We start from the raw sequence: 27504 nt of genomic DNA, 5'->3' as shown, positions 1-27504 counted from the left end.
AGAGCTTTGTATGTGTCTCTGTGTGTGGAGTAAAGGTGGTCCAGAATTTTTTTTTCCTCTGGTGGCACATTTAACATGTTGATAGAAATTTTGTAAGACAGATTTAAGTTTCCCTGCATTAAAGTCCCCGGCTACTAGGAGCACCGCCTCTGGGTGAGCGTTTTCTTGTTTGCTTATGGCGGAATACAGCTCATTCAATGCTATCTTAGTGCCAGCCTCTGACTGTGGTGGTATGTAAACAGCTACGAAAAATACAGATCAAAACTCTATGTAGGTAGTGTGGTCTACAGTTTATCATGAGATACTCTACCTCAGGTGAGCAACAGCTCGAGACTTCCTTAGATATCGTGCACCAGCTGTTATTTACAAAAATACATAGTCCGCCGCTCCTTGTCTTACCAGACGCTGCTGTTCTATCCTGCCGGTGCAGTGTATAACCAGCCAGCTTGTATGTTGACAGTGTCGTCGTTCAGCCACGTCTCCGTGAAGCATAAGGTATTACAGTTTTGAATGTCCCTTTGGTCTTCCACGTAGGTCGTCTATTTTATTCTCCAGAGATTGCACGTTTGCTCGCAGAATGGAAGGAAGTGGGGGTTTATTTGATCACCTACAAATTCTCAGAAGGCAGCCCACCCTCTGGCCCCTTTTTCTCCGCCTCCTCTTCACGCAAATTACGGGGATCTGGGCCTGTTCCCGAGAAAGCAGTATATCATTAGCGTCGGCCTCGTTAAAAGAAAAAAAGGATTCTGCCGATTCATGGTGAGTAATCGCAGTCCTGATGTCCAGAAGTTATTTTCGGTCATAAGAGATTGTAGCAGCAACATTATGTACAAAATAAGTAAAAAGATAAGTTACGAACAATGCAAATAAACAAACCAAAAAACACAATCGGTTGGGGGGCATGTAAAACGTCTGCTTTCTTCTCCAGCACCATCGTATTGAATTGTACATATATAATGTGTGTATAGACAGTATGGACAGTATACGAATAGAAACGCTGTTAACAGCAGTATTTATATAGGATGAGCCTTGACTACAATATAGAATATAAATATGAAGTGGGTAAAACAGTATGTTAACATTAAAGTGACCAGTGTTCAATGACTCTGTATAGGGTAGCAGTCTCTAAGGTGCAGGGTAGAGTACTGGGAGGTAGCCTGCTAATAACAGTGACTAAGTTCAGGGCAGGGTACTGGGCCCTATAGTCCTCTAGGCAACACACAGGGTGACTCTAATAGCATCACAGAGAGAGGGAGGGGGAAAAAAGTGAGAAAGAGAGAGAAGGAAAGAAGGAAGGAAATAGGGTGTGTGGGTGGGAGGTAAGGTGCGGGAGAATGAGAGAGAGAGAGAGAGAGAGAGAGAGAGAGAGAGAGAGAGAGAGAGAGGATGGGTTACAGTGATAATGGGTCTGCTTGGATAAAGACGGGACTTCCATCAAAATGTTTAACGAACAAAAATATAAACGCAACATGCAAAAATGGCAAAGAATTTCACTGAGTAACAGTTCATATAAGGAATTCAAGTCAATATAAATAAATAAATTAAGCCCTAATCTACGGATTAAACATGACTGGGCAGGAGGCCCACCCACTTGGCAGCCAGGCCCACCCACTGGGGAGCCTGGCCTAGCCAATCAGAATAAGTTTTTCCCCACAAAAGGGTTTTATTACAGACAGAAATATGCCTCAGCACCCTCCCCCAACCCCCTACAGACGATCCCACAGGTGAAGAAGCCGGATGTGGAGGTCCTGGGTTGGCGTGGTGACACGTGGTCTGCGGTTGTGAGGCCGGTTGGACGCACTGCCAAATTCTCTAAAACGACATTGGAAGCAGCTTATGGTAGAGAAATTAACATTCAATTAGTCAGCATGCCAATTGCACACTCCCTCAAAACTTGGAGACATAAGTGGCCTTTCATTGTCCCCAGCACAAGGTGCACCTGTGTAATGATCATGCTGTTTAATCAGCATTTTGATATGCCACACCTGTCAGGTGGATGGATTATCTTGGTAAAAGAGAAATTCTCACTAACAGGGACATAAACAAATTTGTGCCCAAAATTATGAGAGAAATAAGCTTTTTGGGATTTTTATTTCAGCTCATGAAACATGGGACCAACACTTTACATGTTGCGTTTATATTTTTGTTCAGTATATGAATAGGTCTGCAACACAGAATACTGCTTTGTGGTTGTTACTTGCTCCAGTTACTTCTCAACCAATCAGTGACTCATTTCAAACTAGAGGACAGAAGGTAACGTAGACTGACTTTCACCCCATTTCAATACATGACCTCCATTTCAGGTCATTTCAGGCCAGCCAACACTGTGGTCCCCCAGGATTGGATTGTATCGCTCTCTCCTGCTTTGCAGGGGTGGTTACTGGTTAACAGGCTAACAGGCAGGAGAGGAGAGGAGGTGGAGGGGTAGTTTGAAGCAGCGTCCTTCCATCTCTTTCATCTGTTTAGGCATACTGGCAGGCTCAGATCCTCTCCTCCTATTAAGTGGGCAGCAGCAATGTTCTGTACTCGTCGATTTGGGCCCTGGCACGCCTAGCGACACCTCCAGCTAGAACAGAGCGAAGAGGGAGCCACTTTCTTTATCCCCCAGCTCAATAAAAGCCAAGGAAGTATGTGTGTCTGTGTGCGTGCGTGTGTCTGTGTGCATGCCAGGAAAGAGGGATATAGATGTTGAAAGATGGGCGTTTGATTCAGGACTGCCAGAACCATTTTACAGAGTAGAGGAACTCAGTTGGTGAAACTCAGATTAAACAAAAGTAAACCCTACGAACCCCAGTCCTCTTCCACATTCAAAAACAAGACAACAAGAGCACCAAAACAAAGCCCACATTGACATTGACTTTGGCACACTGGTGGCAGCTGCTCACATATTATGTCACTATGCTGTGACTGTTCTGAAAGAGCACTTTGTCAGAGAATCCCAAGACTGGGTGGTGACATGCTTTCATACACACATCTCAGTGTAGTGGAATAGGCTGTAGTGCTATAGTGCTGTAGAATCAGGCCAAACATACAGCCTTCACTCATCTCACTCAACCCCTTTCCTCTTCTAGTATTAGGCAGAACTGGGTTTAAATAGTATTCATCTTCTTTCAAATACTTTGAGCGTACCATCTTGCCAGGCCAGTACAGCTGTAGTATTTGAAAGATTTCGAACTACAGTACTGGTCAAAAGTTTGGACACACCTACTCATTCCGGGGTTTTTCTTTATTTGTACTATTTTCCACATTGTAGAATAATAGTGAAGACATCAAAACTATGAAATAACACATACGGAGTCATGGTGTGAAAAAAAGTGTTAAATCAAAATATACTGCTCAAAAAAATAAAGGGAACACTTAAACAACACATCCTAGATCTGAATGAAAGAAATAATCTTATTAAATACTTTTTTCTTTACATAGTTGAATGTGCTGACAACAAAATCACACAAAAATAATCAATGGAAATCCAATTTATCAACCCATGGAGGTCTGGATTTGGAGTCACACTCAAAATTAAAGTGGAAAACCACACTACAGGCTGATCCAACTTTGATGTAATGTCCTTAAAACAAGTGAAAATGAGGCTCAGTAGTGTGGGTGGCCTCCACGTGCCTGTATGACCTCCCTACAACGCCTGGGCATGCTCCTGATGAGGTGGCGGATGGTCTCCTGAGGGATCTCCTCCCAGACCTGGACTAAAGCATCCGCCAACTCCTGGACAGTCTGTGGTGCAACATGGCGTTGGTGGATGGAGCGAGACATGTTGTCCCAGATGTGCTCAATTGGATTCAGGTCTGGGGAACGGGCGGGCCAGTCCATAGCATCAATGCCTTCCTCTTGCAGGAACTGCTGACACACTCCAGCACATGAGGTCTAGCATTGTCTTGCATTAGGAGGAACCCAGGGCCAACCGCACCAGCATATGGTCTCACAAGGGGTCTGAGGATCTCATCTCGGTACCTAATGGCAGTCAGGCTACCTCTGGCGAGCACATGGAGGGCTGTGCGGCCCTCCAAAGAAATGTCACCCACACCATGACTGACCCACCGGCAAACCGGTCATGCTGGAGGATGTTGCAGGCAGCAGAACGTTCTCCACGGCGTCTCCAGACTTTGTCACGTCTGTCACGTGCTCAGTGTGAACCTGCTTTCATCTGTGAAGAGCACAGGGCGCCAGTGGCGAATTTGCCAATCTTGGTGTTCTCTGGCAAATGCCAAACGTCCTGCACGGTGTTGGGCTGTAAGCGCAACCCCCACCTGTGGACGTCGGGCCCTCATACCACCCTCATGGAGTCTGTTTCTGACCGTTTGAGCAGACACATGCACATTTGTGGCCTGCTGGAGGTCATTTTGCAGGGCTCTGGCAGTGCTTCTCCTGCTCCTCCTTGCACAAAGGCGGAGGTAGCGGTCCTGCTGCTGGGTTGTTGCCCTCCTACGGCCTCCTCCATGTCTCCTGATGTACTGGCCTGTCTCCTGGTAGCGCCTCCATGCTCTGGCCACTACACTGACAGACACAGCAAACCTTCTTGCCACAGCTCGCATTGATGTGTCATCCTGGATGAGCTGCACTACCTGAGCCACTTGTGTGGGTTGTAGACTCCGTCTCATGCTACCACTAGAGTGAAAGCACCGCCAGCATTCAAAAGTGACCAAAACATCAGCCAGGAAGCAAAGGAACTGAGAAGTGGTCTGTGGTCCCCACCTTCAGAACCACTCCTTTATTGGGTGTGTCTTGCTAATTGCCTATAATTTCCACCTGTTGTCTATTCCATTTGCACAACAGCATGTGAAATTTATTGTCAATCAGTGTTGCTTCTTAAGTGGACAGTTTGATTTCACAGAAGTGTGATTGACTTGGAGTTACATTGTGTTGTTTAAGTGTTCCCTTTATTTTTTTGAGCAGTGTATATTTATATTTGAGATTCTTCAAAGTAGCTACCCATTGCCTTGATGACAGCTTTGCACACACTTGGCATTCTCTCAATCAGCTTCTTGAGGTAGTCGCCTGGAATGCATTTCAATTAACAGGTGTGCCTTGATAAAAGTTAATTTGTGGAATTTCTTTCCTTTTTAATGCGTTTGAGTCAATCAGTTGTGTTGTTACAAGGTAGGGGTGGTACACAGAAGATAGCCTTATTTGGTAAAAGACCAAGTCCATATTATGGCAAGAACTGCTCAAATAAACAAGGAGAAATGACAGTCCATCATTACTTTAAGACATGAAGGTCAGTCAATGTGGAACATTACAAGAACTTTGAAAGTTTCTTCAAGTGCAGTTGCAAAAACCATCAAGCACTATGATGAAACTGGCCCTCATGAGGACCGCCACAGAAAAGGAAGACCCAGAGTTACCTCTGCTGCAGAGGACAAGTTCATTAGAGTTAACTGCACCTCAGATTGCAGCCCAAATAAATGCTTCACAGAGTTCAAGTAACAGACACATCTCAACATCAACTGTTCAGAGGAGACTGCGTGAATCAGGCATTCATGGTCGAATTGCTGCAAAGAAACCACTACTAAAGGACACCAATATGAAGAAGAGACTTGATTGGGCCAAGAACCACGAGCAATGGATATTAGACCGATGGATATTAGACCTTTGGTCTGATGAGTCCATATTCCAACCGCCGTATCTTTGTGAGACGCAAAGTAGGTAAACGGGTGATCTCCGCATGTGTGGTTCCCACCGTGAAGCATGGAAGAGGAGGTGTGATGGTGTGGGATTGCTTTGCTGGTTACACTGTCTGTGATTTATTTAGAATTCAAGGCACACTTAACCAGCATGGCTACCACAGCATTCTGCAGCGATACGCCATCCCATCTGGCTTGTGCTTTTTTTCCAACAGGACAATGACCCAACACACCTCCAGGCTGTGTCAGGGATATTTGACCAAGAAGTAGAGTATTGGTGCTGCTTCAGATGACCTGGCCTCCACAATCACCCGACCTCAACCCAATTAAGATGGTCTGAGACGAGTTGGACCACAGGAAAAGCAGCCAACAAGTGCTCAGCATATGTGGGAACTCCTTCAAGACTGTTGGTAAAGCGTTCCCCATGAAGCTGGTTGAGAGAATGCCAAGAGTATGCAAAGCTGTCATCAAGGCAAAAGGGTGGCTACAATGTAGAAAATAGTAAAAATAAAGAAAAACCCTTGAATGAGTAGGTGTGTCCAAACTTTTGACTGGTACTGTATTTGAACCCAAGGTGTTTAGTGTGTCTGATGTACACTATCAAGCTCTACAACTTTTAGACCGGTCCCATATCACCACATGAGCCTTCAGTACAGTAGGCCCACTGTAAACTCAATTGGTATAGCATGGCTCTTGCAGCGCCAGAGTTGTGGGTTCGATTCCCACGGGGGACCAGAACGAAAAAAGTATGAAAATGTATGCACTCACTACTGTAAGTCGCTCTGTCTGCTAAATGACTAAAATATCAATGTAAAATGTAACAGTAGCTACCTCCATAAAGACATCACATTACCATGGAGACATGCCTCTCCTCTCCACCCACCTGAGACCGGACTGAAACACGCACGCACACAGGCAGGCAAGGATACACGTCAACACAGACACGTATAGTATATGCACGCACACACACACACACACACACACACACACACACACACACACACACACACACACACACACACACACACACACACACACACACACACACACACACACACGCACACAATTAATCACACTCTTTCTCCATCCCACCCCATTCGAGGAGCTGAAAACACTCCAGTCCCAAAACCACAGAATCAATAACAGCAAGCCAACGCTGTCTGACTGTTGCCAGGAAAGTTAAAGAGAGGAGCAGCAGACCAGAGGAGTAGAGAGAGGAGTAGAGAAAGATAAAGAGGAGAAGAGAGGCAGGTCTGAGAGCCCAGCAAAAGAGGAACACTGGCTGTGGACGGTTGAGCGTGAGTTGTTATCCACCAGTGGACCACACACACACACACACACACACACACAGGGATAGGGGAGAGGAGAGGAAGAGGTGGGTTGGAAGCTCAGCTTACCTGGATGAGAGACACATTGTTGAGGCTCAATCTGAAGAGGAAGTTTCTGTGTAAAATCAACAGGGAGAGGAAATAAGTTAGTTTAAACAGTTATAAACTTAATAAACACTTAGTTTACGTGGCAGTTGTGTGTTTTTTTTCCTTACAGTGAGTTCAACTCAGGACACTGATATTATGTAGTCACATAAGAACTCTCTGAAACTTGAAGTCGTTTCAAATACTCCAGCTGCCAAACTCCACACCAGGCCCTATCCAACAAGTCTCAAAAGACTATATTACAGTGGAGGCTCCTCCAAAAAATATTGAAACTATACTAAATATATTCACATCACCAAATAGTTGATAAAAACACACTGTTTTGCAATGAATATCTACAGTAGCCTCAACAGCACTTTGTAGGGTATCACCATGGTGTAGCCGGAGGACAGCTAGCTTCTGTCCTCCTCTGGGTACATTGAATTCAATACAAAACCTAGGAAGCTCATGGTTCTCAACCCCTTCCATAGACTTACGCAGCAATTATTACAACTTCCAGAGGACGCCCATCAATCTATCAGAGCTCTTGCAGCATGAGCTGACATGTTGTCCACCCAATCAAAGGATCAGAGAATTAATCTAGTACTGAAAGCATAAGCTACAGCTAGCTAGCACCGCAGTGCATAAAATGTGGTGAGTAGTTGACTCAAAGAGAGAGAAAGACAATAGTTGAACAGTTCAGAATAAATTCATTTCTTAAAAACGAAGGAGAAGCAACAGAGCTAGCTGTATTTCATAGTATTTTTTCACTTTCACTTAGCTAACAAATGCAGCTAACTAGTTTAGCCGACTCAAACAGAGATATAAGCTATGCTAGCTAGCTGGCTATGGCTAGCCAACACTGGAACTCTTCCAAGTCAAGGTAAGCGTTTGGTTTTATTAATTTATTATCACTGGGACCGCCGGTGTAACTGCTAAACTGCATACTGACTGTACTGCATGATTGTAGCTGGTTTAGTAACGCATTAGTTCTAGTAGCTATGTTGACCATGACATTAACTAATATGGTGACAACGATGTAGGCTGTATGTAGTGGTTAGCGGTTATGATATGATCAGGGGTTTATCCATTCAAACAGATTCTGTTGAAAAACATTTGTTAAACGGAACCAAACGGAACCAAAAGGGGATAAACATACCTGAATTTGTCCAATAGAAACTCTCTTTTGCCACTGTTGGACTAATGATTACATCCAGATCAGCTAGATGCCGGCAAGAATGTGTAAGGTGGTATTGAATGTGTCACTGTCACCTTGATTACTCTAATATTTCTCTCTACCTGTGCACCTACGTTGTAAACTTTCATTCATTGGCTAGGTTGTAGCAACCTCATGATGGGTATAGGGAAAATTAGAGTATCATGTAGTAGCCTAAACCTATCGATGTTACATTGAGCTGGGTGAATGGAATATGAATGACAGCTATGCTCATAAAAAAAAAAAACACTGATACATGATTATCACTTTTAAATGATGAATCTCCAATTGTCAGCAGCAGTGCAGTATAGGGCCAGGCAGTGTTTTGCATAAGGGTACATTAACACATGTATAAGGGATCAATGAACAAATGAATAAGGGATAAATTAAGGAATGAATAAGGGATCAATGAACAAATGAATAAGGGATAAATTAAGGAATGAATAAGGGGTAAATGAACAAATTAATAAGGGATAAATTAAGGAATGAATAAGGGATCAATGAACAAATGAATAAGGGATAAATTAAGGAATGAATAAGGGATCAATGAACAAATGAATAAGGGATAAATTACGGAATGAATAAGGGGTAAATGAACAAATGAATAAGGGATAAATTAAGGAATGAATAAGGGGTAAATGAACAAATTAATAAGGGATAAATTAAGGAATGAATAAGGGATCAATGAACAAATGAATAAGGGATAAATTACGGAATGAATAAGGGGTAAATGAACAAATGAATAAGGGATAAATTACGGAATGAATAAGGGGTAAATGAACAAATGAATAAGGGATAAATTAAGGAATGAATAAGGGGTAAATGAACAAATTAATAAGGGATAAATTAAGGAATGAATAAGGGATCAATGAACAAATTAATAAGGGATTAATTAAGGAATGAATAAGGGGTAAATTAAGGAATGCATTCTTACCTTGCCCCCACTATCAACTCATTCCTGGTCAGGTCAAGGGTCAGTTGAGAGTAGTCTCTCACATCCGGATGGGAGAATATAGTGATCCAAGGACTCAGGGCTGAAAGAGAGGAAGAAAGTAGGGAATGAGAGCGATTTAATAGGAATCACAAAATTATACATTACAATAAGGAATCACCAAATGAAAAGGAATCACACAGGGCAGAGACTCAGGGGGAATGCTAATATGGTATGAATCAGAACTAATTCATTCAATCGAATTGATTAACAGTAGAATTCTTTATCTGGTTCAAAATCAACAAGGAGGTTATCTTAACAGATAAAAACATCTTCCTCTGTGCCACATACATTCCCCCCTCAGTCACCCTACTTCAATGAAAATAGTTTCTCCATTCTAGAGGGGGAGACTAGTCACTTTCAGGCCCAAGGCAACGTACTGGTCTGTGGAGACCTCAATGCTAGAACAGCAGAAGAGCTAGACACGTAACAGTCATGGGGATAAACACCTACCGAGAAGCAACAACCTTTCCCTTCCCACATACACCACCACCCCTCAGCCCACTAACACCTCTCTCAGATCACAGTGTATCTGAGAAGAGTGGAATCTAACCATGAAGCTTCACGGCCCAGTAAATGACATGGTACTAAACAGGCCTATAGATGGAGTGCAAACAGTACAGACATCTACCAAAAAGCAATTAGTAGCCAAAAAATACAATCTCTCCTGGACAACTTTTTAGCCTTAACATTCTCCTACAGCAATGAAGGTGTACATTTGGCCGTTTGGAACATAAACTTTATATTTGACAAATTAGCCTCCTTGGCTAATCTAAATAAATATAAGAGCAAACCAAAAAGAATAGATAATGAAAAATGGTTTGAGAATGATTGCAAAACATCTAAGGAAGTCATTGAAAAACATATCTAGTCAAAAACACAGAACCAGGCAACAAAAATATATGCCTTCAATATGGGGAAACACTGAAGCAATACAAACACACCCTAAGAACAAAAAAGGAACAGCACTTACCCTCCACACTCTAATTGACAAACAAGTAAACCAAAACAATGTCAAAATCTACTCGTGTTTTGTAGACTTCAAGAAAGCATTTGATTCAATTTGGCACAAAGGTATTTTTTATAAACTATTATTAAATCAATGTAACCTAAAAACAAATGTGCGGTTAAAATTGGCAACAAGCAAACAGACTTCTTCTCTCAGCGACGTGGAGTGAAACAGGGTTGCACAATAAGTCCAACACTATTTAACATCTACATTAATGAATTGGCAAAAACATCAGAAGAATCTGCAGCACCTGGTCTCACCCTACATAACACTGAATCAAGTGTCTGCTGTACGCAGATGACCTGGTGCTACTGTCTCCCAGTAAGGAGGAGTTACAGCAGCATCTAGATCATCTGCACAGGTTCTGTCAGACCTGGGCTTTAACAGTTAACCTAAAAACCCTGAATATAATGATATTCCAAAAAAGGTCAGGAAATCAGGATCACAAATATAAATTGTAATTGGACACAGTTCAATTAGAACAAACCAAAAACTACACATATCTAGGACTAGATATCAGCAACACAGGTAGCGTTCATATGGCTGTAATCGAGCTGAGAAACAAAGTTCTAGAACCAATTGCTATTTTTGGCAGCAAAGTATGGGGTCCCATCTCTAATAATGAATTTACCAAATGGGACAAACATTCAATGCAGAGTTTTGCAAGACTGTATTACAAGTGCAAAGAAAAACCCAAAATAACACGTAGAGCAGAATTGGGACAATCGAATAGAAAAAAATTGCCATCAAATTGTACCACCATCTAAAAACAAGCAGCCCCTAAAACATTTAATCACACAGCCCTACAATGTCAAGAGATGAAACAAGAGAAGAGCTCCCTCAGTCAGCTGGTTCTGAGGCTCAGTTCACTAACCCAAACCAAACCAAACCCAAACCAAACCCCAAAATCTGCTTCCTGTAGCACTAATTCCAATAAGTTTTGGGACACTGTAAAGTCCATGGAGAATAAGAGCACCTCCTCCACTGCTTTGCTTTATCTTGGACAGGTCGCAGTTGTAAATTAGAACTTGTTCTCAACTGACCTACCTGGTTAAACAAAGGTGAAATAAAAATTAAATATATATAAATCTGGCACAACCAAATCATCATAAAGCAAAAATAAAAATATATCACCTATTGGAAAGACACTACAAAAAATAGAAGTAAAAATCCATGCTATTTGGCTCTGAACAGACAGTACATGGTGGCAGAGAATTTGACCACTGTGACTGATAGAAAACTGAGGAAAACACTGACTAGATACAGACTCAGTGAGTACAGTCTGGCTATAGACACCAGTCATCAGAGGCAAACTTGGCTGCCCAGAGAGGACAGGCTGTGCTCACTCCGCTCCAGGGGACGGGTAGAGAGAGAGCTGTATTTCCTATTACACTGTGACAAATAATCAGACCTAAGAGAAATCTTTCTTTCCCAAAATTATCATTCAGTATAAAGAATTTGAAAATTGAAAAATTGAAAAATAAATAAATAATATGTATTAGGTGAAAAGCCAAATATGTGTCCCCTGCCACAACCTGAGTGAAAATTGTAATGTAATGTCAATAATATCTCCCATTTTGGTTTTGTTTTGGCTTTCATACCATGTCATGTGTCTTCTCAGTCATGTTGAGACTGGTCTACTACTATTGTTTTAATGTATTGTTATTCTCATTCAAATTGCTGTTGTAGTTGCTGTTAATAGTAATCCCATTTCCACTATTATTAGTATTGATGTCTTATTGCTGTTGGTCCCACCATTTTTTGTTATATGTATACTTTGACAATGTAAGTAATTTAACATGCCATGTCAATAAAGTCTACTGAATTGCATTTTGAGAGAGAGAGAGAGAGAGAGAGAGTTAAGTTAATTAAGGACCACAGAGACTGTTTCTCTACTATATTGTAACATGATGAATCTGTCAAACTCCTGGCCTCTTGGGGCAGCGTGTTCAGTAGAGTTAAATTAAAGGTGACAGCAGCATGAGTAATGTCTGAAATAAATCTAATAAAGAGATTCGGAACACGAACACTTCTAATTCACATTGAAGTGGGTTACAATAGATGTCCTGAAAACACACTGGAAACACCCTCTGCTTTGATATGGGTGTCATGATCTATTTTGGGTTGTTATAGGTTCAACAAAACATAGTGTATCTTTACATTGTCATAGAAACAAACAGCACACCATCACCGATTTCACCTTTGCATATGGTTTCAGTAGGCCTATAATGTAAATGTACGAAGTAGCATCTAAGAGAGGCCCAGATGTCTGTTAGTGAGAAACGGCCTATGCTTTGTGGTTTGCAGCAGCAGTGAATGAGTTATTGAGAAGATTGTGATTGTGTCCAGTTACTGGCAGCCTCCTCTGCTCTACTCACTTCTGCCCCGTGCCCCGAGCTCTGAGCCCCCTGTGGGATCCAGCAGAGAGGGACAATGCTGTAGCCACATCAAGTCCGTAGCTACATCAAGCATACTGATCCTAATGCAACACAACGCCCAGTCAAAACTACTCCTTCCAGGACACACGCCAGGTTCCCAACCACAGCGCCCGCCATTTCAGACATTTGGCACTCGCTTTCACAGATCAAAACAATTTCTCCCAGCAGAGTCACAGGGAGTCACACAGTAGAGTGGCGGGTCATTTAGTGTAGAAGAAAAAAGACACAAAAAGAACATTTTCTACCAAAAGGGCCCAGCTCCATGTGACCTGAGCGTGGGTTTACTAAATGGATTTCTCCACATGGGAGATTGTAAGGCGAATAGGATTTTACATTTTTAGATGTAGAACACAATATCGCAGCAGTTGGATGCTTAGATTCATAATTTTTGTGTGTTAAGTAGCATATAACATGGCAGAAAGCCTTTTAAAGACATTTTCATAATTCATTGTGGACTTAAACGATTTCTTCCACAAATAATGGGGATAATTTTTGCCCCCTGCAAGACAACCTTGGACAGCCTCAGTTTGTTACTGCAAGAAGCTGCAAAATGCATTTGCCATTTAGGGAGGAAGTGAGTGCTTGTATTTTTTTTAAATTACTAAACTAAACAGATGAAAGAAAAAAAAGAAAGCTCATTCTGATTCATCTCTCTCCTGATATCGTGAACTAAAATACAACCTTACTGTCAGCTTGAGAGAGGAAATTCATAGCCGGGATGATATAACAATTCACACTTAACTGAATTCTTGGCAAAGCTCTTGGGAAAACCAATTAGACCCACAGATTTCCAATACATTACAGGCTTTAACTAAACCAGCGAATGAAAAGACTACATTAGGATTGATTAGAATCATATGGCCCCATTATCCCGAGCATCCTTTATTAAGACATAGTGAGATGGAAGCAGAGTAATCATAGGGATGGATTATTAAGACAAAACTAGACAATAGCAGAGTGATCATACACTCTTAGAATAAAGGGTTTCAAAAGGGTTCTGCGGATGTCCCCATAGGAGAACCCTTTTTGGTTCCAGGTTGAACACTTTTGACTTCCATGTAGAACCCTCTGTGGAAAGGTTTTCACAAAAACCAAAAAAAAGGGTCCAACTGGAACCAAAAAGGGTTCTTCAAAAGGGTTCTCCTATGGGGACAGCCGAAGAACCGTTTTAAGTTCTAAATAGCACCTTTTATCTAAGAGTGTATGATGGAGCTGATGGTATCTCATCCACTAAGAGTGTATGATGGAGCTGATGGTATCTCATCCACTAAGCATGGCAGGTATCACTGAGATGTTTGCAGACACACTTTAAAAGGGACAATCTGCAGTTCAAACAATAACAAAGCACTCACCAATGTTTCGGTAGACTAAAATTCCTAGACAGAGCTATGGATGCAAGAACTGACAATCGATGAGAAATTATAGTTTTAACCATGTTTTGAGGATATATTGTACAATAACATTGTTTACAAACAAAGGAGTTATACAATCTTCTATTTTGGGTTCTGAAGGTGTATGACAGTTGAACTAAGCTCAAGAGGCATTTATAAGTTATATTCTTTAAGAATCAATAGGTATACAGTATTCGCCAAAAGTTTAGACACACCTACTCACTCCAGGGTTTATTAAGACATCAAAACTATGAAATAACACATATGGAATCATCTTAAACAAATCAAAATATATTTGAGATTTTAGAGTCTTCAAAGTAGCCACCCTTTGCCTTGACACCACATGTTGTTGGGTGCTTTTCCTTCACTCTGCAGTCCAACTCATCCCAAACCATCCAATTGGGTTGAGGTCGGGTGATTGTGGAGGCCAGGTCATCTGAAGCAGCACCATCACTCTACTTCTTGGTCAAATAGCCCTGACACAGCCTGGAGGTGTGTTTTGGGTCGTTGTCCTTTTGAAAAACAAATGATAGTGGGACTAAGCTCAAACCAGATGGGATGGCGTATCACTGCAGAATGCAGTTTTTTTAATGTGTTTATTTCACTTTTATTTAACCAGGTAGGTCAGTTGAGAACAAGTTCTCATTTACAACTGCGACGTGGCCAAGATAAAGCAAAGCAGTGTGACAAAAACAACAGAGTTACACATGGGATAAACAAACATACAGACAATAGAGAAATATATATACAATGTGTGCAAATGTAGTAAGATAAGGGAGGTAAGGCAATAAATAGGCCATAGTGGTGAAATAATTACAATTTAGAATTAACACTGGAGTGACAGATGTGCAAGTAGAGATACTGGGGTGCAAAAGTGCAAAAATAAATAATATGGGGATGAGGTAGTTGGGTGGGCTATTTACAGATGGGCTGTGCACAGGTGCAGTGATCAGACAGCTGATGCTTAAAGTTAGTGAGGGAGATAGTTAAGTTAGTGGCACCCCCATAGAGACTGCCAGAGGTCCGGACAACAGGCCCTCCCATTTGACACACTGAAATCTATCTGAGAAGTAGTTGGTGAACCAGGCGAGGCAGTCATTTGAGAAACCAAGGCTGTTGAGTCTGCCGATAAGAATACAGTGATTGACAGAGTCGAAAGCCTTGGCCAGGTCGATGAAGACGGCTGCACAGTACTGTCTTTTATCGATGGCGGTTATGAAATCGTTTAGGACCTTGACAGTGGCTGAGATGCACCCATGAACAGCTCGGAAACCAGATTGCATAGCGGAGAAGGTACGGTGGAATTCGAAATGGTCAGTGATCTGTTTGTTAACTTGGCTTTCGAAGACTTTAGAAAGGCAGGGCAGGATAGATGTAAGTCTGTAACAGTTTGGGTCTAGAGTGTCTCCCCCTTTGAAGAGGGGGATGACCGCGGTAGCTTTCCAATCTTTAGGGATCTCAGACGATACGAAAGAGAGGTTGAATAGGCTAGAAATAGGGGTTGCAACAATTGCGGCCGATCATTTTATAAAGAGAGGGTCCAGATTGTCTGTGTTAGTCATGCTGGTTAAGTGTGCCTTGAATTCTAAATAAATCAACAACAGTGTCATCAGCAAAGCACCCCCACACCATCACACCTCCTCCATGCTTCACGGTGGGAAACACATCCGGAGATCATCTGTTCACCTACTCTGCGTCTCACAAAGACACGACGGTTAGAACCAAAAATCTCCAATTTGGACTCATCAGACCAAAGGACAGATTTCCACCGGTCTAATGTCCATTGCTCCTGTTTCTTGGCCCAAGCAAGGCTCTTCTTCTTATTGGTGTCCTTTAGTAGTGGTTTCTTTATTCTTTCACGGTGTCTCCTCTGAACAGTTGATGCTGAGATGTGTCTGTTACTTGAACTCTGTGAAGCATTTATTTGGGCTGCAATTTCTGAGTCTGGTAACTCTAATAAACGTATCCTCTGTAGCAGAGGTAGCTCTGGTTCTTCCTTTCCTGTGGAGGTCCTCATGAGTGCCAGTTTCATCATAGCGCTTGATGGTTTTTGCGACTACACTTGAAGATTTGACATTTTCCGCATTGACTGACCTTCACGACTTAAAGTAATGATGGACTGTCATTTCTCTTTGCTTATTTGAGCTGTTCTTGCCATAATATGGACTTGGTCTTTTACCAAATAGGGCTATCTTCTGTATACCAACCCTACCTCGTCACAACAAAACTGATTGGCTTAAATGCATTAAGGAAAGAAATTCCACAAATTAACTTTTAACAAGGCACACCTGTTAATTGAAATGTATTCCAGGTGACTACTTCATGAAGCTGGTTGAGAGAATGTCAAGAGTGTGCAAAGTTGTCATCAAGGCAAAGGGTAGCTACTTCGAAGAATCTCAAATGTAAAATATATTTTGATTTGTTTAACACTTTTTTGGTTACTAAATTACATGATTCCATATGAGTTATTTAATCGTTTTGATGTCTTCACTACTATTCTACAATGTAGAAACTAGTAAAAAGGAAGAAAAACCCTGGAATGAGTAAGTGTGCCCAAACTTTTGACTGGTACTATATATCATTAATTAAAAAGTCTAAACATAGATGTACCAATTGCAGATTTCCCATTTAACACACATCCAACCCTCTCAGGTTGAACATGTAATTATGTGGTTTAATGTCTTGTATGAAGACGTGCTTATTCAGAAAACATACATGGACAAAACAAGAACACACACACACACACACACACACACACACACACACACACACACACACACACACACACACACACACACACACACACACACACACACACACACACACACACACACACACACACTGAACGAGAAGAAACATCTACATGTCAAACTATGTGATTAATGGCTGTGGATGAAGCCTGGAGTGAAGGGGGAGAGAGAGGGAGTGGAAGGAGAGAAGAGGGGACATATCTCTCACAGGCTTATCCAAACACCTAATCTGTGTTGAAGATTAAACATCGTTATAAGGGAGGAGGTGGACTGTGCAGAGTAACAGAGTGTTTGTGCTGTACTGGACATCTTCTTGTACAATCAACTCCCAAGATGGTCGTCAGATCAGAACAGAGCAGAAAGGGTTGCATTGGCTATTTAACAACCTCCACACACCACGTTCCATAAACACTGTCAAAACAGTCACACTTTGCAACAACCATGTCAGAGTGTGGTTAAGTGACATGGTTCCCCAGGGGCCTCTAACTAACTAGCACGTGTATCCAGCATACGATGGCTGTCTGGGGAAGTGTGGCGTGCCGTGCCGAGTGTGAGAGGAGAGATATGGGGAGTGGGAGTGTAGTTTTGTGTGTGTGTGTGTGTGTGTGTGTGTGTGTGTGTGTGTGTGTGTGTGTGTGTGTGTGTGTGTGTGTGTGTGTGTGTGTGTGTGTGTGTGTGTGTGTGTGTGTGTGTGTGTGTGTGTGTGTGTGTGTGTGTGTGTGTGTGTGTGTGTGTGTGTGTGTGCAGGCGTGCCAGGAGAGACAGTGTGAGTAGGAGTAGTGTTGACAGCAGAGTGAGTTCTCCGGGTGTAGGAGGGTGTTGATAACCTCTGGGTCATCCCATACACACACCACACACACAGCAGCCAACAAACAGAGTCACATAGAAAGGACACCATGTCTAATGCAATCATGTTGGATGTGTGTCCAACAAGTGAGTAACGTTTAATAAATCAGCCAAGAATTTGCTCTGTTGCCAGGTATAGAACTCGATCTCGTTCTGAAATTGTTCACAGGTTACATATCCTTTCTTTGATTGAATTGTAATAGCGTCACACAGAGATAAATGTTCTGGTACACGCAAGAGCTCTTTATAAGCCTGCAAAGTGGCCAGCTGAATTTGATTCACTTGTGACAGCTTGGCTTGTTTACTTTGTTAAAAGGCTTTCTGACAGTAAAAGCCTTCCTATCTTGACAGACATTTATCTCCGTGCTAACAAATGGTCTTACATGGGTGGCCAGCTACCTTCACCTCATAAAGTCTGTCGGGCAATCCATCACACACACACACACACACACACACACACACACACACACACACACACACACACACACACACACACACACACACACACACACACACACACACACACACACACACACACACACACACACACACACACACACACACACACAGAGAGAGAGAACAATTAAGAGAGATAAATATGAAAGCCCTCCACCCCAATAGACGCCCCTGGCCTGGATCTGCAGTTGATGGACGATTATTACATTTTTTTCACTGTTCTGTGGAGTGACAGATTAATGCATTAGCCACCAGAGCTGGCGGGGGAGGACACTGCCTTGGACACTCGAGGGGACATGAATCATAACCTTTATATACCCACATTGACAGAATAAAAAAAAAAGAGACCACAGCTTTTTTTAAACAGAAAGACAGTCTCTACTGAATAAGAAGTAGTGTCTCTGTCTTGCCGCAAATATACTAGGTATACACAAGAGGGCTCGGCAGCTACAAAGGCAGCTTGGAAAGCCCACCAAATTTGTTCTCAGTAATTGCAGAATTAGACAACAGACAGTTGAGGGAAAGGAAACTCAAACCCTCTCGAGCGTATTCCAGATCCGTTCATCTCCCCTGGGGTTTGTACACTAAAACAACATGAATGGACAGCCCGATAGACAGACAGACATCATCATTCTGACACCACAATCTTCCTTTACCTAATCCAGTAAAGTGTTTTGGGTAGCTTGTTGAGTTGGCTAATATCAGATTTGCTGGGCATCAGGGTTATGATGGAAACAGAGTTTAAGAGTCATGCAATTTGTTGATCCTGATGATCAGTCCTATCTACTCTAGGAGGTCTACTCTGTGATGGCTGACCCCAGATATCCTTCAGAAAGACAGGGCCTGGTAGGGCCCCATAGCAAAACAGAGTGCAAAGCTTTTGAATTAGTATCTAATAGGAGATTATAGACAACTCTTTATTTCAGTATTCAAATCACCACAGTTTAATTAGAATGAGAGAGATTATGTTTTCTCTCAGTTCTTCGCAGGCCTCTATCGTCAGTAAGTTAAAGCCTTTTGTTGACGTTCAAATCCCAAACCATAACAAACCACTGGCAGTTGACCTTGGGGTCGGTCCGATAACCTTGGAAACCAAAACTATTTATTTGGAGTAAACGTTTTTTGGAGCCTTATGTTACAGTTTGGCTTCTGGGGGCAGAACTTTACTTAATTACATTACATTTCTATCAGAAATAGAAAACAAATGTGAGAAATGCTTTTTCTCATTCGTACGTTAATTGAGCATGGTGTTGATTGCTCCCCTCAGGGGCTAACTAGTTAATGAGGTACGAATGACACATTGTGTTGAAGGCACCTGTCTGTCATTACAGACGCAAACAAGTGGAATAGTTACCCTGCAGACAATATTACTGTTAGATACCAGGGTGTTATTTATGCTAATTCTACTGTATTTCACAGATTATCTATATATCATTGAGTGAATGGACATTTTCACAACATACTATGTACTAGTAACATGGTAGGACTGAGAAAGCATCCTTTTTGGCAGATTCAATGAACAGTGGTGTATCAGGAAAGCCACAGCATCTGTTGCATGAAATAACAATGATCCAAATGTCCCAGACAAACAATGCTAATAGACAGCATGGACCGTGCCCAACTCAGGTAAAAGGCCAAGTGGGTGTGTCACAGCCTGAAGTATTCAGATGCTTCCTGCTCTCTGCCAGATGATCTTCCATTCTCCTCTCCCACACAGGGGAACGTTCTGACATCCCTCTCTCCCCTCCCTCCCTCTCTCTCTCTCTCTCCCCCATCTCTCCCCCTCCCTCATCTCTCCCTCTCTCCGGAGACCTCGGGATCTTATCAGACACAGCAGATTGCTCCAGTTTATCTTCCCAAATTCCACCAAAAATGTTTTGTTTTGTTTAGTCTGAACCCTCTCTTCTCCTGTCTTCTTCTGACTTGGTGGATTTCCCTTGGATTTTCATGTGGTTTGTGTGTGTGTGAGTGCTACTATGCCTCAGTGAAGCACATCACTCCTCAAATGTGAGCAGTGATAATGGAGGCCGGGGCCACTCCAGAGAGGGGAGAGAGAGAGGGCTGGGGCTGTGCTAGGCTGGGCACATACACTACGTTGGGCTCTGGGACTGGGGTGTGGATGGACACACTCAGACCAGGGGGGTAATCGGCATGTCAAGCAGCCAGCCAGGCAGAAATTTTAAAGGAGGTATCTTTTCCGAAAACATCCAGGACGGCTAGAAATTTGGCAAAGGGGTCTGGTGAGGAGCATTACACCTGTTTCTTTGAAATGTGGGAGAGGGTGTGTGTTTGAGGACAAGAGTGAGGCTCACAGAGCAGGGACCACTATGACTCACTTTCTGCAACAAAGAGAGAGAGAGAGAGAGAGACAGAGAGAGTGAGACAGACAGAGAGAGAGAGAGAGAGAGAGAGAGAGAGAGGAGAGAGAGAGGAGAGAGAGAGAGAGAGAGAGAGAGAGAGAGAGAGAGAGAGAGAGAGAGAGAGAGAGAGAGAGAGAGGAGAGAGAGAGGAGAGGAGGAGAGAGAGAGAGAGAGAGAGGAGAGAGAGAGAGGAGAGAGAGATTGAAATAATCTTTATTGGGTCTGGGAGCCCACAACACAATAAATACTCATACAAAACCATAGTTACACATAAATTAGAAACACAACTCAAAATCCTCCTCCACAGTAACTAAACACAACAGCCTCTGAATACCCCATATACTCATAAACAGATCAATATTATTGACCAGTTTATAATAGGCAAACTCAACCCTCAGTCTCGCTGCCAACATTCCCTCCAGCATTCCCACCACATCCATAGACCCCTGTCCACGAATACTGTTCTTTCGGGTTTTCCATATCGCCAATTTAGCTGCCCCTAACACAAAATTAAGCAACACAACTACACCCTTTTGACTAAACCTGTACTTTAGCCCAAATATAAACAGTTGGGAAGAGAAAACCTCTCCCAGAGCTGAGAACCAACTAGTGATCAGGTCAATCATCCTGACCAACCTGGGACACTGTAAAAACAGATGTGCCAGAATTTCAGACTCAGCACAGAATGGACACCCCTCCCCAACAGTAGGATCCAGGTCTAACAGATGCATATTGGTGGCTATAGCTCCATGTATTATCCTCCATTGGAGGTCAGCTGTCCTCTTTCAATAGGCAGTTTATATAAAGACCGCCAACAGCCTTTTGGGGAGGCACCTTGACCAAACACATCCGCCCACCTCGTCGATTTTACCCCTTCCAGGGAAGAAGCAGGGGACACTTTTACACATATTCTATACATGGCCTTCTTTCCCACCTCCTTGAACTCCCCGATCTCCGGGGTATTGAATGAAAGCAGCATCCCCACGTCCTCCTCGAATGCCCCCGCTGCAGCACTAACAATCAGTGCAGGGAACACATAATCCAGACCCTCCATCCATCGATCAGAGTTGGAAGTATCAGTCACATACTGCAGATGAAGTACTGACAGGAGTCACAGACCTCAGCTACGACCTTTCACAGTAGGCAAGATGATCAGATCTCTGCTCTTTCTCCCAGGTCCTCCAACAATCTGCTCCTGCTCTGCATCAGATGACCCAGCTTGGTACACCCCACACCTAACAGACATGAACGTAGGCTGGCTGAACCCAGAGCACGGGACTGGATGGCAGTGTTGTAAAAAAGAGGCTCTTCAAAAAGCCACATACCTGGTAGCATGCCGGCCTTCCGGGACTTGACAAGAACTCTCCAGGCCTGCATAACAGACTCATAGAATGGAGTCAGGCCAGACAAATCACCCGCCACTAGCTTTAAGAGGAAAAGGTGCTTGTCTAAGCCAAAACAGCCCGCTCTCCTCATCAATGTGTGGGCTGTGTCGACCCAGCTAGAACCGTCTCTGTACAACAGTCTCTGTGCTGCTTGAAGCCAGAAAGCCATGATCCTAGAAGAAATGTCCACCAGGCCTTGCCCATCCTCATGCAGTGGCAGGTACAGAGCTGCAGCTTTTATCCAGTGTTGTCCAGACCAGAAGAAATTGACAAGGGTCCTCTGAAGCTCTTGTATCAGACGGTGGCTGTAAAATCATTAGTCTGTGCCACAGGGTAGAGGCAGCTAGATTATTATCTACCAGTACCCTTCCCCTATAAGACAGCTGGGGTAGCACCCATTTCCACCTTGACAGTCTGGCACACACTTTCTCCACTACACCCTCCCAGTTCTTTTTCTGAAAGACATCGGAGCCTAAAAAACCCCCCAAAGTCTTCATCCCATCTCGGCCCCACTGAAGCCCCCTGGTAACCATGGAGTGGTTCCTATCTGAAGCCCCCCTGGTAACCATGGAGTGGTTCCTATCTGAAGCCCCCCTGGTAACCATGGAGTGGTTCCTATCTGAAGCCCCCCTGGTAACCATGGAGTGGTTCCTATCTGAAGCTGACCTGCACACAGCAACTCACTCTATTCCCAATTGACTCTAGCTGAGGAGGCCCCCTCATACACCTTTAAAGCGTTTGAGAGAACCTTAACATTCTCAACCCCTGTAATAAAAACTGACACGTTATCTGCATACGCAGACAGTGCTATTGTGGGACCCTTCATAACCCCTGGCACAGAGAAACCAGTGAGCCTCACTTTTAAAAAACAAAGCACTGGTTCAATTGCCAGACTATATAACTGCCCTGAAATTGGGCATCCCTGCCTGATGGCCCTTTGGACAGGGATGGGGCAACTCAAACCAGCCCCCACCTTCACCATACACGAGGCCCCACCATACAGTAAACTCATCCAACACAAAAAAAACATCCCCAAACCCAAAGGCTTTCATTGTTTTAAACAAGTACTGGTGGTCCACACGATCAAAAGCCTTCTCCTGATCCAAAGAAAGTAAACCCACATTTACATCAGACAGTTTACAAATGTCTAAAACATCTCTTATCAGAAACAAGTTGTCAACAATAGAGCGGTAAGTAAGACTGGTCCTTGTGGACCAACAATCCCAGATACTCTTTCAACCTGTTTGAGAGACATTTAGATACAATTTTATATTCTGAGCACAGCAAAGCAACAGGTCTCCAATTTTTTATGAGAGCCAAATCCCCCTTTTTTGGCAACAGTGAAAGCATTGCATGTTGACAGGATACAGGAAGAGAACCCTCATGAAAAGATTCACACACCACTTCATAAAAATCCTCCCCAATAGACCCCAAAAGTGCTTATAAAACTCAGATGGTAAACCATCAATGCCAGGGGCTCGGCCTGTTGAGAGCTGCATAACTGCTGTGGACAGTTCTTGCAGAGTAATATCAGAGTCCAAAGCAACTCTCTGCTCAGGTCCCAATTGAGGAAGACCGTGTAACAACTGTTCAGTACAGAGAGTCACAATCCTCCACCTTATAGAGGACAGAGTAGAAATCCACAGCATGTTGACGCATTTCACTGTCATCCGTGGTCACCTTCCCATCAGGGAGACGAAGGCAGACCATCTGTTTACGTTGCAGTGTCGACTGTCCTAGGTTTAAAAAAAAAATTAAAAAGCGAAACGAGACCTAATCAAGGCACCCTTCACTATTTCATGTAGAAACAACCTCAGTTCACGTCTCTTGTCCTGTAAGTTCATAACTATTCCAGGGTCGTTCTGAGTGAGCAGCTTCAAATCAATAGATTTGATGTCCTGTTCAAGGGCCCTGATAGTCTCTTTAACTTCAATACGAGACAGAGCAGTATACTGTTGACAAAATAATCATATTTGGGCCTTCCCAACCTCCCACCATTGTCTCAAGGACTCAAAATTCCCTTTTGTAATCCTCCATTTTTCCCAAAACAACAAAAACCTTTCACAAAACATGACATCATGTAACAATTTAACATTAAAATACCAGTAAGATGATGACCTTTGTGGACGGGACAAGTGAATATCAACAGTAACAAAATGATGATCAGAGAAACCCACAGGAGTAATATCACACCTTCCAACCCTACTACAGTAGTGATCAGATACATACAACCTGTCTAACCTTCCAACCCTACTACAGTAGTGATCAGATACATACAACCTGTCTAACCTTCCAACCCTACTACAGTAGAGATCAGATACATACAACCTGTCTAACCTTCCAACCCTACTACAGTAGTGATCAGATACATACAACCTGTCTAACCTTCCAACCCTACTACAGTAGTGATTAGATACATACAACCTGTCTAACCTTCCAACCCTACTACAGTAGTGATTAGATACATACAACCTGTCTAACCTTCCAACCCTACTACAGTAGTGATCAGATACATACAACCTGTCTAACCTTCCAACCCTACTACAGTAGTGATCAGATACATACAACCTGTCTAACCTTCCAACCCTACTACAGTAGTGATCAGATACATACAACCTGTCTAACCTTCCAACCCTACTACAGTAGTGATCAGATACATACAACCTGTCTAACCTTCCAACCCTACTACAGTAGTGATCAGATACATACAACCTGTCTAACCTTCCAACCCTACTACAGTAGTGATTAGATACATACAACCTGTCTAACCTTCCAACCCTACTACAGTAGTGATCAGATACATACAACCTGTCTCACCTTCCAACCCTACTACAGTAGGGATCAGATACATACAACCTGTCTAACCTTCCAACCCTACTACAGTAGTGATTAGATACATACAACCTGTCTAACCTTCCAACCCTACTACAGTAGTGATTAGATACATACAACCTGTCTCACCTTCCAACCCTACTACAGTAGTGATCAGATACATACAACCTGTCTAACCTTCCAACCCTACTACAGTAGTGATCAGATACATACAACCTGTCTAACCTTCCAACCCTACTACAGTGGTGATCAGATACATACAACCTGTCTAACCTTCCAACCCTACTACAGTAGTGATCAGATACATACAACCTGTCTAACCTTCCAACCCTATTACAGTAGTGATCAGATACATATAACCTGTCTAACCTTCCAACCCTACTACAGTAGTGATCAGATATATACAACCTGTCTAACCTTCCAACCCTACTACAGTAGTGATCAGATACACACGACCTGTCTAACCTTGCTGCACTGACACGACCTTCATTAACTTTTAGCCATGTGTACTGCCTAACTTTTGCATTCGATACTCTCCACACATCAGAAAGCTCAAACTCAGTTAATAAACCAGACAGACAAGTAGCTGACCGCAGATGAGGTTCTTCAGCAGTGTGATCAACAGTAAAATCCACTGTACAGTTTCAGTCCCCCCCTAAAACCATACACCCCTCTTGGTTACACTGTCTTAAGGTTTCCTTTATTTTATCAAATACAGCAATACGCTCTGTACCCTCATTAGGAGCATAAACATACAAAAATTAATAAAAAACATCCGCCTTGACCAATAAATCCCGACCCTTGACAATCTCTGTTGTAGATACCACAGTCACCCCTAAGCCTGAGGAAAACAAGATTGCCACCCCAGCACTGAAATTAGTACCATGACTGAGTATATGGTGCCCCTCCCACCACATACCCCAGTCAACCTCATTAGCCTCATCACTATGTGTCTCCTGTACAAAAACTACATTAAGCCTTTTCTGTTTTATTACTTCTAATACCCAAGCCCTCTTATTCCTGTCCCTTCCTCCATTAATATTGAGAGAACCTACCCTTAGTACCTCCATATAGAAAAGAGGAAGGAAAAGCAGAAGAAACCACAGAGAAACCAGACAAAGAGAAAAAAAACACCCTATGAGGCATGATCATCATCATTGTTTTAATTTTCTCTTACCCTGACCACGTTTCCCACTACCTTTTGCTGCTGTGACAGCAGTTACACCAGGGGCGGAAATCCCGGGGGGGACGGGGGGGACACGACACCCCCATCCTGGGAAAAATATGATTTGTCCCCCCCAATATATCACTGAAACAAAAATATGTAATTTAAATAATATTAATAATACGCAATGAAAGCAATTGTGCTGATTATAGACACTTAATAGCGCGTTTTTAAGTTTCAAAAGATTGCAACCCCCCCACCCTTTGCCTCACAATGGTTTGATCCACTGCCAGTTCCTTAGCTTGCTAGGTAACAGAGAGGTCGTATCTACTGTCTGAAAGGCACTCAATGAACGTAACTGACGTGAGGTTAATCCAGTCAATCGCGCACACACACTAGCTGAATATGCAGAGCTAGTGCGCAAATATTAACTATTAAGCTAGCTAGTACCTATTCCATTTATGTGGCGTCGTCAAAGATGGAATCAGCATGCAGATGATGTAAGTTAGTGCTTCAAAGTCCCTGTGATAAGTTTAGCGATAAACTGAAATCCAAACTGAACAGAACTACACTCTCTTCTACCATTGTCTTAAATATATTTAATGGTCTCGTTGCAAAAGCTAAATTGTCTCAAGTGAACTTTTATTAATTTATTTTATTTCACCTTTATTTAACCCGGGTAGCAAAGATTATAGCAAACACCACTGAAACTGAATTGGTGCTCGCTAGCTTTGCAAATTCAGCTATTGTTGGAAGCCAGCCAATATGAAACAAACTATTAAAATTACAAAAGGTTGCAGCATATGTTGTGTAAATGGTGAACTCATACAGCTGTCAACTCTTGTCATTTTAATCCGTTTCACATTTGCTAGCTACCTTTTAGATCGAAGCCCAAATAGAATGATTGAAGATGATAGAAGCCCATCTCCTACTGTAAATAACCTACACACTGTGTGTGTAGCCAGCCAGCCAGGTAGAAAAATGGCAGAAAAATAAAAGACGGACATCAGAGTATTTTTCAATACACCAAAACGCATAGTAAGAACCCTAGTAGCCTAATATCTCAAAGACTAGTTGATAAAATGTTCATAAGAAAGAAATGAAATTCTAATGGAAATGTTTCACAATGATGTCATTAGGCAGAGCAGGCAACAGATGGCACACAGACAGCAGAGTTGGGGACAGATATGCAGGGACAGACTGGCAGAGACGGGGAGTCTCAGGTAAGTTTGTTGAGTCTTTGTTTGGCAACATTATGAAAGGTTTTCAATTTTTTTTTACTTGTAAAATAGGAACATAATTGGAAACATGGATACCCCCACTCTCAACTTAAACTGGTGACTGAACTAAGATTTGTTAAAGGCAATGGTATTGCTGTTGTGATTAGTTGTGTAGTTTTGGGTACCGGTAGTTAGGAGTACGGCAAACACCTTATTTCTTTGGTTCCTCAATATACATTTACCATATTACAATGTAGGCTATGTGTTACAGCACTACTTTTGGTGTCCCCCTCAGGAATTGCTCTTGAGAAAATGTCATATAATTGTCCCCTCCAAAGTTGATATCAGATTTTCGCTAATGAGTAACGCATTTCCTCAAGCGAAACCGCTTCTTCTCACT

At 42.6% G+C, this 27504-nt stretch overlaps 1 protein-coding gene across 3 annotated transcripts in view; it reads right to left on the bottom strand.

The window, feature by feature from the left end:
• LOC106586418 (semaphorin-5B) overlaps positions 1-27504 on the bottom strand; it is a 199172-nt gene that overhangs the window by 84129 nt on the left and 87539 nt on the right. For all 3 annotated transcript variants that reach the window (XM_045707609.2, XM_045707610.2, XM_045707612.2), the window contains exons 4-5: positions 9196-9295; positions 7031-7076 (exon numbers count right to left, since the gene is read on the bottom strand). In XM_045707609.2, coding sequence (XP_045563565.1) covers positions 7031-7076; positions 9196-9295 — 146 coding nt within the window. The remainder of the gene's footprint in view (positions 1-7030; positions 7077-9195; positions 9296-27504) is intronic.

The sequence above is a fragment of the Salmo salar genome, chromosome 25, assembly GCF_965601325.2.
Source record: "Salmo salar chromosome 25, fSalSal1, whole genome shotgun sequence".
In the NCBI taxonomy this organism is placed as follows: Eukaryota; Metazoa; Chordata; class Actinopteri; order Salmoniformes; family Salmonidae; genus Salmo; species Salmo salar.
Note: the sequence above shows the minus strand (reverse complement) of the source record. Positions and strands in the feature narration are given on the sequence as shown.